The sequence below is a fragment of the Synchiropus splendidus genome, chromosome 7, assembly GCF_027744825.2.
Source record: "Synchiropus splendidus isolate RoL2022-P1 chromosome 7, RoL_Sspl_1.0, whole genome shotgun sequence".
NCBI classification, from domain to species: Eukaryota; Metazoa; Chordata; class Actinopteri; order Syngnathiformes; family Callionymidae; genus Synchiropus; species Synchiropus splendidus.
The window spans coordinates 10,801,582-10,817,245 of record NC_071340.1 but is presented as its reverse complement, the minus strand read 5'-3'; the positions used below and the strand labels follow the sequence as shown (position 1 = coordinate 10,817,245).

Genomic DNA, 15,664 nt, shown 5'->3' with positions numbered 1-15,664 from the left:
ATAAAATTTAAAAAAATCCAAATGATATGATGAATAATTCTGCATGCGTTTGGTTCAAATAAAAAGATGAAAACGGAAACAAAAAATAAGAAAAAAAAAAACGGGAAAGAGTTAGAAAGATGGTCAGATTTTCATTGGGGTGACCAGTATATACCACTATGAGTATAACAGAGGGACAGCAGAAGGGAAGCCAGACTCAGGTGTTCGGACACATGGGGATGAGAGACACCATGTATTCTGTCTTCTTTATAATTTCTGTAATCTGCTCTCTACAACCTCTTTGAATCGGGACACATAAACTGTCGTCCACTTCTGTGACCCCACGCGGGGGTTGGAAATGTGATGGTCCTTTGAGCATGAGGCTGTTCCACTCTTTGTTTCTGCTCAAACAGAAGTGTGCTATCGGATTTGTGGTCACAGTCAACAGCCAAACTGAGGACAGGTTTTAAAATAAAAGACAAAGAACCAACTTAATATTCTCCACATTAGACATGACAGTTATGCTCTCTGGAAAACATCAGCTGTTATACTCTCTGTTCTTCCAGATATTTATATACACACGCTCTCTGAGTCTGTGCATCCCTGTAAGTCTTTGCCAGCACGTCTTTAGTGAGCTGTCTTTCTTTATCAGTGGCTTATATTTGCTGTCTTAGGTTACCATAGGCAGGCTTTGCTCTGGAGCAGTACGATCGCAGTAATGCCATACCGTCGTTTAGTGTAATGTAATAAGTGAATATCTAATAAGTCGGAAAAGATACTTAACCCTTGAAGCGCTGCGGTCAGGGATGGAGAGAGAAGAATAAACAGATTATAGAGGGTTTGCTCTCTTGTTGAGGTCATCTCAAGATTGACCATTGCTTGACCCTGCTGTTTGGAGTGTGCTGACGTTTGACTGCAAGCACAGTGTTTGGGTAAATCTGCCTGTTATGGTGTTTGATCAGTGCACTGATCTGCTGACAACTGAGAGGCACTATTAGCAACCGGAGTTAATGGATCACTGGAGATTTGTGGTTGATGGGTTTGTCGACACAATTCCAAGCTCTGTAAACCCACTTTGAATGTATAAACTTTTTTTCTCTCTGTTAAGTTTATCGTCGATGAAGCAGTAAATTAACTGGTTTATTCATTTTGTACCACAGGAGCACACAGAGACAAACAACCATCCTCTCATCCACTCTATATGTTTTTAGTGGGAGGAAATGGGAGTGCTTGGGAGTGAACTCGTGCAAGCACAGAGAGAACATTAAAACTACACACTGAAAGTGAACCTGCAACCCTTGTATGAGCAAGTCACAAGCACGGGTTCCGAATCTCTGTCTGGTTGAAAGAGTCTGTTTAATGTGCAGCACAGTTAAGGATCGAGTTTGTCCCCTGGTGATGAAGGTCAAGTGTCTTGGGGCGTGTGTACGATAGATGTAATACGCCGGTTTGTTCAATGACTTCATTAGTGACTGACTTGATCATTACACAAGCGGCTGAAATGAGTTTCTAAACAGGTTGTCTGAGTGTGAAGAGCTGTCATCTTGGCATCATGTGAAGGTGCCTCCTGGAAACCTCCCTGGTTGATGTTTGGGGCGTGTCCAGACCCTGGTCACTCAGCAAATGTATCGCAGTGAGATGCTCACTGTAGACAGTGGGTGGATGTTTTCTTGTCAGTTAACTTAGCTCTCTTGTGTAGAGCTTCTGCAGCCACATCTTTCTGCTCCAACATTTGTTGTGTCTCTTCTTTTGTTCATGTATTTAAAAAAAAATGTAAATTGAATTTGACTGGCTTCGGATCACGTTGCAACTAAGTATTCCAGTAAATCCCCCTGACTTTACTGGTAAAATAAACACGTTTGTGTTGTGTTGTTGTTGTCTCAGACCAAACAGTGTTTCTGATCTCATCTTGTTTGAAGGCATCACATTCTCCGGCGACAGGCGAAATGTGCCATGCTGGTGATGATTGACATCCATGATTTAAGGTCAATCTCTGTCTCTCTGCTTCTTTTCACTCTAAGGGGTGAAACGACCAGCACACCCAGCAAGCGGGGTGTCGGGGGTGGGTGAGACAGAACCAGATCCTAAAGCCATTTTCAGGCCGGGCAGCCGAGTGTGTCCTCATTACCGCTTCAGTGTGTGTAGTCACCACTCATTCGCAGCTCCTGCTGCCAGAGTGGGATTTTCCTCCCTCTTCCCCCACCCTTACAACTCCTCCACCTCTTTTTCACCTTACCTTCTCTTGCATATCGCTTCATCTATTTCACTGACAGAAAATCATTATCGGTTAGGAAAGACAATTTCCTGCTTCTATGGTCCCTTATATTGTGCCAATCAAAAGTTTGGTGTTTTTCCCCATGTCGGTGAAATATAAAAAATGGCTGCCTATTATTTCCCGTCATAATGTTTGGCTAAAATGGGCTAAATGTTTTGTACCTGCGTCACAAGTAGATACCAAATGTGTTCTGTGCCCTTAATTGGTCGACCTTTCCAGTGGACACACATTCATCAAAGTGCTTTGGACTGTAAGGTGTTCATTAGCATTTTCATAGTCTCTTCCTGCACTGCTATTTGGACTCTTCTCCAAAACCCCAGGTGGAAGCCAAATGTCTGCTCATAAAAGCTTTTTAAGTCAAGTAGAGATTGTGGCTTATATTACGAGAATATGTTCTCTGTATTTGATGGAAAGCATCTGGATGCGGCTCCTGTACTTGGACTCCAACCAAATGACTGGGCAAAACCTGTTGTAGATGCAAATGATGAAAGTGCCGGTGACGTTTTTTTTTTTTTTTTTTTTTGTATATTTTGTGAAGACTCAGTGCCGCCCACCCAAGGAAGTAGAAGTCGTAAATGAGGCGGTGGCAGAAGTCCTGCCAGTTTTGTAAACAAGAATGCAACAGCTTTGTAGCAGATTGCTTTCATGTTTATCCTTTTTATATTTGCATTTTTTTAAATCTTCATGTTGTGTTTAATGCATTCATTCTAAATTGTTTATTGAAGTTTCCTCAGGCTCAGGTTGCCAGTTGTGTGCAGCGCCTCACCGACTGCAGTGGCGGTCGCAGCTGTAGTGGTTGGGAGGAACGTTCAGTAACCTGTGGATTGGCGCTTCAAATCCGCTCCGCTATCATGTGTGTCCCTGATCTTCATCTTCGTCACCTTTGTGGTGTCACCTCAGCTGGATTTGTTTGAGAATCCGCCAAAAGGAGCTGACCTCCCTAGAAAGACCCTTCTTGCATCGACGGCTTTCTTCCTGTTTAATATCTTCTTCCGCAACCTGTCATCCCCATAATCTTGTTTTGAGGTTGTTTCAACATCAATTCTGCTTCTGTTTTTGCCATAAAAGTCAGGGGTGGGAGCTAGAACGATAGGCAGAAACTGACCATGTTAAATGAGGAATACAAATTTTACAGACCTTTTTCTTATAACTATCTGTTATGCCATGAGATGGACAGGATGATTTAGATTTTGAACTTGTGGCATTCAAAATGCCACTCAGCCCTGTGCAGCATGCTGTCATGCTATTTATTTTCTCCACGCCAATTGGGTTAGATGACAACATATGCTTGATGAAAGTGAAGTTTTATTGAATCAAATGTTTAGCATGAATGTGGAACATTATTTTCTTTTCATAAAGGTTGGATACGTTGTAGGAGTATAGCATGTATAGCAATGTTTCACAAGTCAGGGGTTCATTTGACCTCCTCAGTCATACTTAATATTAAAAATATCACGCTTATTGAAATTGCACCTTACTCTAATAAGTAATTGTTGACACTGAGTCGGTGAAAAAGGTTTCGTTTCCACTATATTCCAGCTTCAGGCTATAAGTCAGCTCTCTCAACAAGCCCTCACTCTCATATCTGAATTTGTTGCTAAAATCAGTATGTCATGTTGCTTTTTTGGTCCTTGGATAAAGATTGCCAAAGTAAGAATGTTAAAAACTGTGTACTTTTGCCTTTTCTGGTTTACCCTCGACTTAGAGAATCAAGCGAGCCGCGTGCGAACATGAGCGCACGTAGGAATATTAGACCGTAATAGCAGCCAGATGAACTTGCTGATGGAGTTCTAAACAATTTCACTGGCTTCACACTCAGTTGGCGCTGACAAGGAATTATCAGACTCCTCCAGTTGATGAACCTTGAAACTATAACACAACAATAGTGCGTGTTGTTTGCGTCCTTGTTTCTCCCAGCAGCATATGCTGTGTGTGTGTGAAGTCGAGAGTCCTGACAAGAGTCATTTGGAATTGGCAGGGATTGCTTAGGTGGGTGCAACACAGTGATCAGGAAATGCATGAACAATGTATTCACTCTGATTCTTAAACGAATTCCATAGACACCTGTCTGCCTCTATTATTGCTCGCTGCTTCACCGAGAAGGGTAAAGCTTCATCACAAGACTAATGGACATCTGATTGGCAAAGGAGGAGGCGGTTGTCTTGTTTGGTTGGCTCACTTTGAAAAGCCTTTTTTTCCCTCCCGAACTCCTGCAGCCTGAGGAATAGCATTTGAACCGCACGGGATGGGCGTGGAAGCCCAGGTATATTACATTTTTGGATCATGTGATTAGGCATGACAGGATGAAGGAATACATTTTTCCAAACACAAACACACAGCATTTCACCGGGTCACCTCTAACGCAAAACACCATGGCTGCCGACGGTGCTCTTTGCCCAGCTGGTGGAGTGTTTTCACTTATAACATCCAATGACGACTTCAAAGGCGTCATTCTGCCCATTTAGTTGTAATATGGCCATTAAACATGGCATGCAGCAACATGTTGGAGCACAAAGGAGCCGCATGTGAGGCTCTCCTGCGGCCCTGAGCGATATATTACATGCCACTTTCTGTACAGAAAGCTGATACAGTGTGTGTGCCTGTGTATATTCCCAGGAACATGCATTTCTATTTTTTTTTGTGGTAGCACAAACCACAGAAATCCAGTGCTTCTGATGAGGTAATATCCCCCAAAGTTTGCTGAAAAGAAATTCTCATTTTTAAGATAAAGGGTTCGGAATGAATTTATGTTTTAGTGTGCAGTGCCTGCCAGTGAAGCACAAGGGATGGGTGATGAAGAGAGTGCAGGCTGGGTGGAACTGGAGTTCATTCCAGTCATTTTTTTTTCCATTTTGGTGAAACAGCAGTTGGTCAGTTGTTAGTGTGCAGGCCTCTTGTCTCATGTCTCTGTTGAAAGAAAGCAGAAAGAGTGATTCTTGTCCCCTTCTTATCAAAGGCGTTCGACTTTTCTGCAAGAAAGTTTCCCCTCAAATGGCTTCCTCTAAGTGAGGAAACAACATCAGGGCCTGTATAACTATTTGAAGGTGCAATCAAAGCCTTTCTCTGTCTTTGCCCTCCACCTTTCATCTCTCCCTTCTCCCTTGCTCGTCCTCCTCTCCCACTCCAATTAGACGTGGTTGTGAGAGAGTGAAGAACAAAGCTCCGGCCAATCAATCTCCAAGCTGCACTATCAATCGACTGCTGAAGCGCCGGACTCGTCCATCTGCACAACAATTGACAGGTCAAAGATTGATGGGGAGGGTTTGCCGTGCATCTCTGTATTTGTGCATTAGTGCAAGCAGAGGTCTTTACTTGACTTAGATTGCGGCAGATTAAATCTCCTCCTGTTTGTAGGCTACATGTTTTAATTTGTCCTCTTCAGAAAAACAGATGAAGTAGGCGTGCGAGAGGCAGCCCGTGGGTGAGGATGTACACTAGCTGGTCTTAACTGGAGCACAGTGTGGGGTGAGAAAGTCATCTGCTGCGTCGATCAGCCAGAACTCAGGGCATGAATTGCTGCTTCTATGTTTCTCCATTGAGCCGTCCAATCTTGCGCTCTCCTCTATACATTTCCACTGATAACTCATCATCAAGTCGCTCTGGTGTGACTCACAATCACACGCGTCGTGAGCGACTCGGCTTTTCCTGCGAGCATGCAGTCTGCAAGTGTACATCCAGGTCCATATCCAGCGTGTGTGTGTGTGTGTTTACAGGACCTGAACTAACCTGTCGGTATTTGTCATGAAGTGTGGGCACGTGCACCGTAGTGTTGATACCGTGGCAAATTTGCATGGTACCTGGATGCCATGCTCACCTATCTTTGAGTGATCTTGACAAACATTCTTGACTTGCAAATTGCACTTGAGAAGTCTTAAGAATGTATCTCTTGCTCTTTCTTCTTCCTTTTTCTTCATGTTTTTGACTTGCCAAAACTTCTTACTGGCCTAAAAAGGGTCTAGATATATCATCGAGTTTTTAGGATACTTGCCAAGAAACATTTACATTTCTCATTGACAAGTTTATTTTTCAAATTCAAATCAATAAGTTTCACCAATTTTCCAGAAGTTGGGTCCTTTTGTTGTGTGTGAAGGACGATGGTTTGAATGTCCCATCATTTCTCTCTAAGTTAATGTAGTTTAGACACATTGTCACTTGCAAAAAAATACGTTTTTCCTCTAAAGTTGTCTTTTTGTATTTTTTTTTTTTGTATAAATATTGTTTTGAGGTTGTTTCAACATCAATTCTGCTTCTGTTTTTGCCACAAAAGTCAGGGGTGGGAGCTAGAACGATAGGCAGAAACTGACCATGTTAAATGAGGAATACAAATTTTACAGACCTTTTTCTTATAACTCTCTGTTATGCCATGAGATGGACAGGATGATTTAGATTTTATATATATATATATATATATATATATATATATATATATATATATATATATATATATATATACACAAAAACATCTAGTTAACTAGAGAATTTTTGATTGTAATTAATCTGAATTAATTGCAGTATAATGGTGTAAGAATAGAAGCCACATTTTTCGAATGAATGAATGAAGTTGGTATATTACTGAATCAAATGATGGACCCATACATCCATTTAAACAACAAAATATTGTTTATTTTGCATCACTTTGACAATATCAAAATGAATCACAATGGTGGCTATATTCAAGTTTTTATATCACCTTATTTAAACTAAAGCTCTTTTCATGTCTTGAAACTATTTGGATAAGAATTTCAATTTTATAAGAATTTAAAATACATTCAGAGTAGTGGAAACCCTGGCCATTGTGTAGAGAAAAATATCCTTTTTTTTCTTGTGTTGTTTGATAGTTTGTAACTTCACTGTGGGTTTTTTTCTAGCTTTGTGTTTTTAAGTATGGCGATGCTTTGTGAACATCTTTGATGTTTGTTGTGTGTCTTGGGCATCTTGGAGTGTTTGTTGTCAATGACTGTTGCTGCTGTGACACATTTCCCCACTGTGGGACAAACAAAGGACATCAAATCTAATTCAAACTTTTTCCTCCAATGAGCTTGCTTCATTAATTGACTCACTTTTCGGCTGAAATCTGTGCCATTATGAACCATTAACTTGTGTTTTTTTGTACATTGATTTTTCATCATTTGAAATGTACCTGCATAGATGACTTGAATCTGCTGCTGTTTCTACTGGGAGTGGGTTGTTGAAGTTGTCAGCTGTAGTGCTGTAGCAGACAGGCAGACAGTGCCCCAGCCTGAGGCACTGAAGAGTGTGGTGGAGCAAGTATGAACAGTTGCCGCTTGCGCCACTAGCAGTGATACCAGTCTCTTTCTTCTGACCCAGAACGTATTTTTAATCCTGAATTACTGGATGCTAACCTGTGATATTGGCTGAGTTCCCTTCAGTGCACATGCAGGCGGATCCTCCCATCAAACAGTCACACTGTCGCTGCCCGTCATCGCTGTGACTCCTGCCTCAAACAGAGGACTCTTAAACCAGTCAATATATGCACCACAGTTTGAGATACATGTGTGTATTCGGCGTGTAACCCCTCTTCACATAGTGTGGAGGGTGTGTTGTAAACAATCAAATGATGTCACCCTGTGAGTCAGAGCGGTCGCCCTATGTGTCTCCCTGTAAAGTGCAGTGCCAATCACATCTGCATGAGGAGGGCTCTCAGTCTAACACCTTTTCCCCTGCACTCTTTCGCTCTCTGTCTACAGCTCTGATTGCCATCGGCCAGTACAGCAGCACCATAGAGACGGTGGATGCAGGCTGGTGTAAGGACATCACAGACCAGGGAGCCACACAGATCGCCCAGAGCAGCAAGTCCCTGCGCTACCTGGGCCTCATGAGATGTGACAAGGTATCGCCTTCTGTTTTTGAGCTTTACGGTTGATCTCAAAATGCTGACTCACATTCAGAGTACTTCAGACATGAAAATGATGTGACATAAAATGTATTTATTTTTAACACATGTCCAAAAGAGTCCCAAAAGAATCCCTCATTGCACAGAGCTCAGAAAGTTCAGAACTTTTCAATGACATTTTCATAGCATCGACACCAACGGCAGATATTTCAGTTGTGGAATTTCATCTTCATCCAGAAAGGTTCTGAAGGAGCTGTCACTTGTCTTACCTGCAATTTCCATGCCCTTCTCTGTTTAGAATCAAACAAACAAACAAACAAAAAAAATGCCTTGTTCAGATCAACAAATTCCACTTGACTGGCAACACAGTGAACTATTGTTCATTCACTATTTGGATGATAATGAAGACTTCACAGTCAGGGAACTCAAAAGGTCCAAAATAACTTGTAGTTGGTTGGTGAAATTTGTCACCTACACCTTTGTGGCTGGGATTTTCGTCCTGATGAGGGGCCTTCCTTTATGCCCAAACCAACAAAATATAATTGTGAGTGAGCACAATGACAACACAATTTTTGAGTCCTGGATGTTCCTTTTTTTATTGTATGCTTCATTTCCGAAGTCATGCAGATGGAGCTCTCTGGCAGGTGTTTTTCTTTGTTCATATTGCAGCAGAAAGAAAGCTTCTCCTTTGTCTTACAAATCAAAATCAAAGCAATGTTTGCTCACGTTTAACCCTGCTTTGCTAGTTATTTCTTGAAAAAGTTTTAAACTTACATCTGATTTTTAGTATCTGTGAGACAGTTGCAATGCAACAAAAGGCAAAATCCTGACCTCTCAGATCTGAGATATCAGCTGCTGTGCTGCAATTTTTCTCCAAAGCTATTAATGAATGCTCATCTGGCCTCTAAGTCATCCAACCGGTGACCTGCAGGCAAAACATTAAGGTGTAGCACCATGGTAACAAGTCGCTCCTTGCCTCCCCCCTGGGTCAGCGACGCTCCTTCCGTGAAGATGCATCAACTTAATGTGGCACTGTTAGAGTCTGACATGACTGGGAGGAGAGCCGACATGAGAGGAGAAAAATGATTCGGGTTTCGAGTAATTTCATGCAAGATGGCTTCACGTATGACAAATCCATGCGGCGTTCCAGTCAGACTTCTGTATGGCGCTGACTTTACACTGGTGGTTTTTGGTTTGAAAAAGCTCTGACTGTGTCACATGAGAAATACAGACATGCGAGTTGTTTTCATGACACTGAAGAAGATGGTGTCACAGTTTAATAGTAGGATGCTATGGACCAAAAACCAGGGAAGGCTTGAGTTGGAGGTCCAGCGGAGGCCTTTGACCCGATTGGGCGCTCATCATTTTTATTTCTTTATTACAAAACCTTGCTCCTGCAGTTGACCTGTATGGATTTGTTTCATAAAAATGCCAAGCGCGAGATCATTAACCAAGACAGGATCGCCATTTTATCATGTTTATCTATTTATGCCGTCATAAAATTAAAACATATGAGGGTCAAACGTTGACCCGCATATGTAAGGCCGTGGTGATGAAGCGCCGTGCTCTGCTTCTCTTATTGCGGACATGAAAGTGTATCTATCATATTTATCTCGGTGTAATAAAGAGTAACTGCATTACACAGCAGGTGATCACCCAGATTCCATTTTCATTTGGTTTTCCTCCCGCTTTGCCGACTCGCTGACCCCAACAATCGATATCTGTGGCTATGCTAATAAAAATCTGTTGCTGAGTGACCTGCATCTTCGCAGCGGTGACGCTCGTGTCCCATTCTGCCATCTGCTTGAAGGCGCTCGCCCTCTGCAGCTCCAAATTTTCTATTTTCATGTATGTATTCAGTTCTCCTCTCCAGTAGCATCGGCCTTGTAATTTTGCCTGCGGGGTGGAAAGACAAATTATTATGCTACTGTCTGGTGGGGGGGATGATACAGCTAAATAAAGCAGTAATTGGTGCTATTAGAGTTGTAATGGAGTGTGAATGGAGCAAGGAGAAGACTTTGACCGTTTCCAAGGTCAGGTACATTAACATCTCCGAATTAGGGAATTCATTAACTGCACGCTCGCCCCCTTCGCCCATTCCGCCGTCTCCCCTATTACATCCCAAAGTTGTGTTTAGCATTGCAAATGAGCCTGTTGTACTGGCCAGGCTTCTGGTGCGAGAAGGACCAGTCAGCGCTGAATAAGCCCTGTATTTCTGCTGCTGTTCCCTGTGTCGGGAAACAGGATGAGCACTTCGGAAACATTCTCAGACTGACTGTTGTAAGAACGTGTTGCCGTGATTTGAGGGACTTGAAGTGTGAGTCGTGGGAGTGCTTCTCACTGACAGGCCATTAATAACGGACATTATGGACTCCACTACATGCCTTGTAGAATGACACCCACCATTTAGGCCTTCTGGCAAAACTTGCTGCACATGCCACTCATTCATCTACATTTCTTGAATATATTTTGTTGTCTACCATATTTTGCTCTGGAAAAGCTAACAGAACTGTGCTTAGCAACTGTGTGGCAGATTTTTTTTGATGTACGTTTATAATGAAAACAGAGGAAAAAGTGAACATTAGTGTAGATGTTACAAGTGTTTTCAGTCAATGAAATGACTGGGGACCACAGGTGGCTCATCTCTTAGTCTGAATGTCTGCAGCCTCTTAAACTAATGCATTTGACTGTGCGCAAATCACTGACTTTAATTTTCATTCAATTATTATTTTTTAATGAACTGCCACTTTCATAATTCTATCAGGAAAAAAAGTCCAAGTTCTAAATGGAAATTTTGTCCCCACATCTGTCATAAACGTACTCTTTTCCCGGTCTCCTTGACCCCAGTTTTTTCTCCCTCCCTCTTTGCGTCAGCCATTTCTTTCCATGTTCATACAGTAAATGCTTTCTACTTCTGCTCTTGCGCGCAATTCAATTTGCTTGTGACATTTTATAATTTAACATTTCAGCCTCTGCGCAGGATCATGTTTTATTTGTCGACCGGAGCAGTAAAACCTGGAGCCATGTCCAATTCAATCTCGGGGCAAACTAATCTCATCTCTGCTCTGAATGCACTTCTGGGAAAACGCAGAAGCTCTGGTTTTGTCTCCTGATTCCTCCAGGTTCACAGTTAATGAAAGCCTTGTGCAAATTGTTTAACTTCGGATTTCTCCCAGTTACAACTTGCTGTGTTCTTGTTAAGAGTCGTTCTCGCCGTATGTTTATTGCTGCTGAGAGACCTGAAGGGCTGCGATCGCATGTTAGCAGAAAGGAACTGCAGCTCTCACTCGCTGTTTTGTACGAGCTTTTATCTTACAGTCCCTATAAAACTTGAATGATGACTCAGCAGATAGTTGAGGGGAAAAGAAGTGGATGATGGGATTGGGTTTCTGCTTACAGGACTGAGCTTGAAATATTTTAATTGCCCTGATGCTGCAACAGAGTGCGGGTTGTAGCAGCTTTGTTTAGCTCAGCCACAGGATCTGCACACTTGAGGATCCATCTCAATATTTATCCATCCGCCAGCTACATGCTACGCTGCTCGCAGATGGTGGCCCTGACCCTTGCTTGATCTGAGGCTTTTCGTCTTCAACATTATCGAGGAGTTCAGCTGAATGACTACAAGTGTTCCTAAACATTTGCTTTTGCTTCCTCTCAGGATGTTTTTAAGGAGAGACCTGCTCTTACGGAATGTGTTCCTGGATTAGATCTGTTATTTAATGCTTCCAGTAAACACATTTTTAACACTTGATGAATATGATAGTAGTGTGCCTTCAGTCCTTCTATGATTACAATAGGAGTTGCCTGCGTTTCTTTGGGTTGTAGTATTGTATTGTAGTAAATAAAAGCAATACTTTCAGGCATCAGTTATTTATTAGCATGACTATGAAATAGCAGTTCAAATTATTTTCTTTATAACAAATGCTACTATAGAATAGTACATTTACAAAATGACGCAATAATTGAACTGATATGATGAATTTCAACTTTTATAACTTTGTATTTTAGGGTCACATTAGAAACTGTAACATCATCAGAAGAAAAACAGCGATGACTACAAAACATGACGGAAAAATATCCAAAATATATACTTAAGTAACAAGGACAAAATGAACCTAAGGAGATGAAATGTAACTAAGGATATTAAGGAGTGTAAATATGCAATGAAACGTATTGAAATATTTCATATTATATGCACTTAATTTGAATATAAATCAACTGTGGAATAGACGTTCAAGATAAAAAGGCAATTTATTTCAATAAATATATATTCTGTATTCCTTCAGTGGTTTCTGAGGAACAAGAGAAACAAAAATGGCCAATGAAAAGAAGACAATTTTAGTCTTAAAACAAGCACATGCTATATTTACTGCTGAAGTGGTGGTGGTGACTAAAAGAGAAAGAACAAAAAAAGGCAGAAAAATGAGGACATATTACTTATAGTTTTATTCTGACGTCAAACGGGCCACGAAAATACAGGCATCAGGCCGCATATGGCCCCCAGGCCGCACTTTGCCCAGGTCTGTTTTAGGGTACATTTACTTCATATGTATGTTATTTATGACACTAACTATTTCACAGTGTATCATGCTTTCATGCATTGGCATGTGGAAAATAAATTATTCCATTTTAATCGACATCTGATTCATTTTTTTGTTTTGTTTTGTTTTTGTTATTCGCTTTCTGTGTTAATCAACTACATTCAGTTTTCATTTCAAACCATAAATTTTATGAATGAATGATGTGCAGACCATTCCCCCCTTGCCTTTTATGCTTCTGGTTTTATGCCATTCGACAAGTCCGTATGCAGGTGTGGTAGAACTTGAAGCAGTTCCTGATATATCAGTACTCATTTTGTTTTCCACTCTTTTGTCTCACTCCCTCTCACGGAACTCACTGAGTTTTGCTCATGCCCTGCAACAAAGTTGCAGTTTCCTGGAACTGCTCTTTAAACCATGGACAAGTTTGGGTCATGTGAAATGCTCATGTCAAATCCTGTCGGTGGCGACACTTCATGGTGGATATATAAAGCCGAGTTGCGAACACAAACCCACAGCCACTTACGTTATCTGTGGAATCTATTCCCCTTAAATTGCAGGCTTCTTCAACCACGTGGAGGCAGATGGTCAACCTGCCAATCAAAGATACTTGAACGTAACATCTACTGAGAACTGCTATTTTATTCTTAGAAGAACAACCAAAATGATCATTCAGAAAATGAGATTAAGGAGGCGGTGTGTGTTGTTTTTATTCCATTTAAATTCAGCGAGCCACTTCTATAAATAACCTCTCCATTGATTGTCTACTGTATGAAGATGGCACTTCAAAGAGAACGGTATCGATTGTTATGGAGCCAATTGCAGCATATTATTTCCATTTTAACTCGAGCACCAAAGGTTACACACTTGTCTCTGCCTTTTACAGACCACACAAACAAAGGACTTATTTCACCAAGACTTTTTGAGATGATAAACCACTCAACGCTTGTGTGGAATCATTCCATCTGCCTTTAAATACCTCACTAGAAACACTAAAAACAAATGGAGTCAAAAAGGTGAGCGAGCATTAAAGGAGAGAAACTGGCCTTGTCAGGTGGAGGTGGTGGTGAAGCACAAAGATTTTTCAGTGCAAAACTAAATCTGTTCTAAACATGTCTTTTGTCAACAAACTCCCCTGCGTTCCTGGCCTTTCATCAGGTGGTTACTGGTTCATTTCTTGATGACAGATTCACAGTTTTCCACCTCTCAGCAGTCACATTTCATGTAAACAGTTCAGACTTGGTATTTACTGCGGAGCTTCTTCTTGTTTCGTGCCACAGAACTCTCTGCCTTCAGTCTCAGTGCGAGTGTGGGGACCCATCACTTTTCCACAATTACAGTCTTGGGTTAACCTTGACGGCGGGTGGGGGACGGCCCGGTCAGTTCTCGGACTCTGCGGCACAAGTCAGCCAGTGTGAGTTTGTTTAGAGTTGTCAAAACGATGGGAATTTAATGCAGCCGCTTTTCCTGAATGTCACAGGACTCCGCAACTGTAGAATCCATTTAAGAACTGTTAACAGGATCCAGCTGCCTGTGCTCATGTGGAGCAGTGTGAAGGATCGATTTCCTCCTTCACAGTTTATACAAACCTGCTTCCGTACTGTACACACTCCACGACCAGCCAACCTGAGTGTGTGTCCTACGCCATTTCAGTTGATATGAGGTTCTTTTTTTTTTTTTCAACTCAGTGAAAACAGTCGCCCAGAACCAGCCAGTGATGAACAGGTTATTGTTTAGTCTCACATTTCAGTAGTTAAGCTTTTCAAAGTCCAGTGAGTATTAAATATTTCTCTTTTTCCTGGCATTTTTTTTGTGTTTGATTAAAAAGCTTTCCGTCTTTTCTGTGTGAGGAATCCGTTTTATCGGCCGTAAACACTGCTTATAATGTAGCGCTGAAATCGGAACAGCTTGAGGCCTTGTCAGATGGCATGCTCCGCCTGCCTCGAATAATTGCACTCTTGACCCTCGGGGCCAAACCGTGCGGCTCCGACACGGGTAAGGAATGTGATTGATCCGGCAAAAATAATCAAATCAATTCATTTTTGTCTTTTCACGGCTCAAGGGCCGGCGCCGTGTTCAACCAAAGTGCTTCCATTGTCGGTCTGCAGTTATGGAATCTGCCGTCTTTGCTCTCCCTCGATTGAACATGATGAATTTGGGGATTCATTGAGACTATCGGGATCTGAGGTCACATTGGAATGTGGCAGAACATTCCGCTACAGTAGATGCTTGAATGCTAATTTATGCGTGCTAAGCCTTGTGAAAATAGAAAAAGACACATAAAAATAGCAAATGCAGGTTTCAGGATTGTCCATAAATCTTTGACGTATTTTTTTTTTTAACACCGTAAGTCAACTTGGACAAATGTGTTCATGTGTCGACTTGCATGAGAGCTCATTTGAGACCTTCCTGGTGATGTAGGGGTTAAACTTGAGATGATACCGCTTGATACCACTTTTCATTTCCTATACCAATATCACAGCCATGAGTGTTGGCAGATACTACAGTGTCAATCTAATCGCTTCTCCTCCCCTCTCTTCAGTTAAATATAATGGCAACATTTATCATCATTTTCTAAAAATGCCAAATGCAGAAAACTGATGAAAGAATTAAAGGGAAAAGGCAAAAATAAATAACCAAACAATAACGAAAGTGTGTGCTGCAGGTGTATTAAAAATTCAAAATGACAGCTCCTACATAGTTTGGTCAGCTCCACCTGAATGTCCTCCAGTGGACGGGGTGAGTGTGTGAAATGACTCCGCAGTCAATGACTCTTACTTGCACTGCCAATGTGTGGAGCATCCCAACTTGTCTCTAAGAAGTTTTTCTCATGCACTTGTTTGTGCTTCAAAGGGAACAGTGTGTCATAGATTGCGTTGCTGCAGTTTGGTTGTTTTTCCTTTTTTTCCCCTGAATTCCTGGTATAATAGTTTTGGTCCATGGTGATCCAGAATATGGGATCGGACCACTCCTAGTTATGACACTGTCCGTGGTGCAAGTGGTCCAAATCCTAATCCA

General features: G+C 41.6%; 1 protein-coding gene across 2 annotated transcripts in view; it reads left to right on the top strand.

The window, feature by feature from the left end:
* Positions 1-15,664, top strand: part of fbxl17 (F-box and leucine-rich repeat protein 17) — a 208,267-nt gene that overhangs the window by 175,469 nt on the left and 17,134 nt on the right. For both annotated transcript variants that reach the window (XR_008415590.1, XM_053871447.1), the window contains exon 10: positions 7,963-8,105. Coding sequence is in view for 1 of the 2 variants with exons in the window: in XM_053871447.1 (XP_053727422.1) it covers positions 7,963-8,105 (143 nt within the window). In the remaining variant the exon portion in view is untranslated. The remainder of the gene's footprint in view (positions 1-7,962; positions 8,106-15,664) is intronic.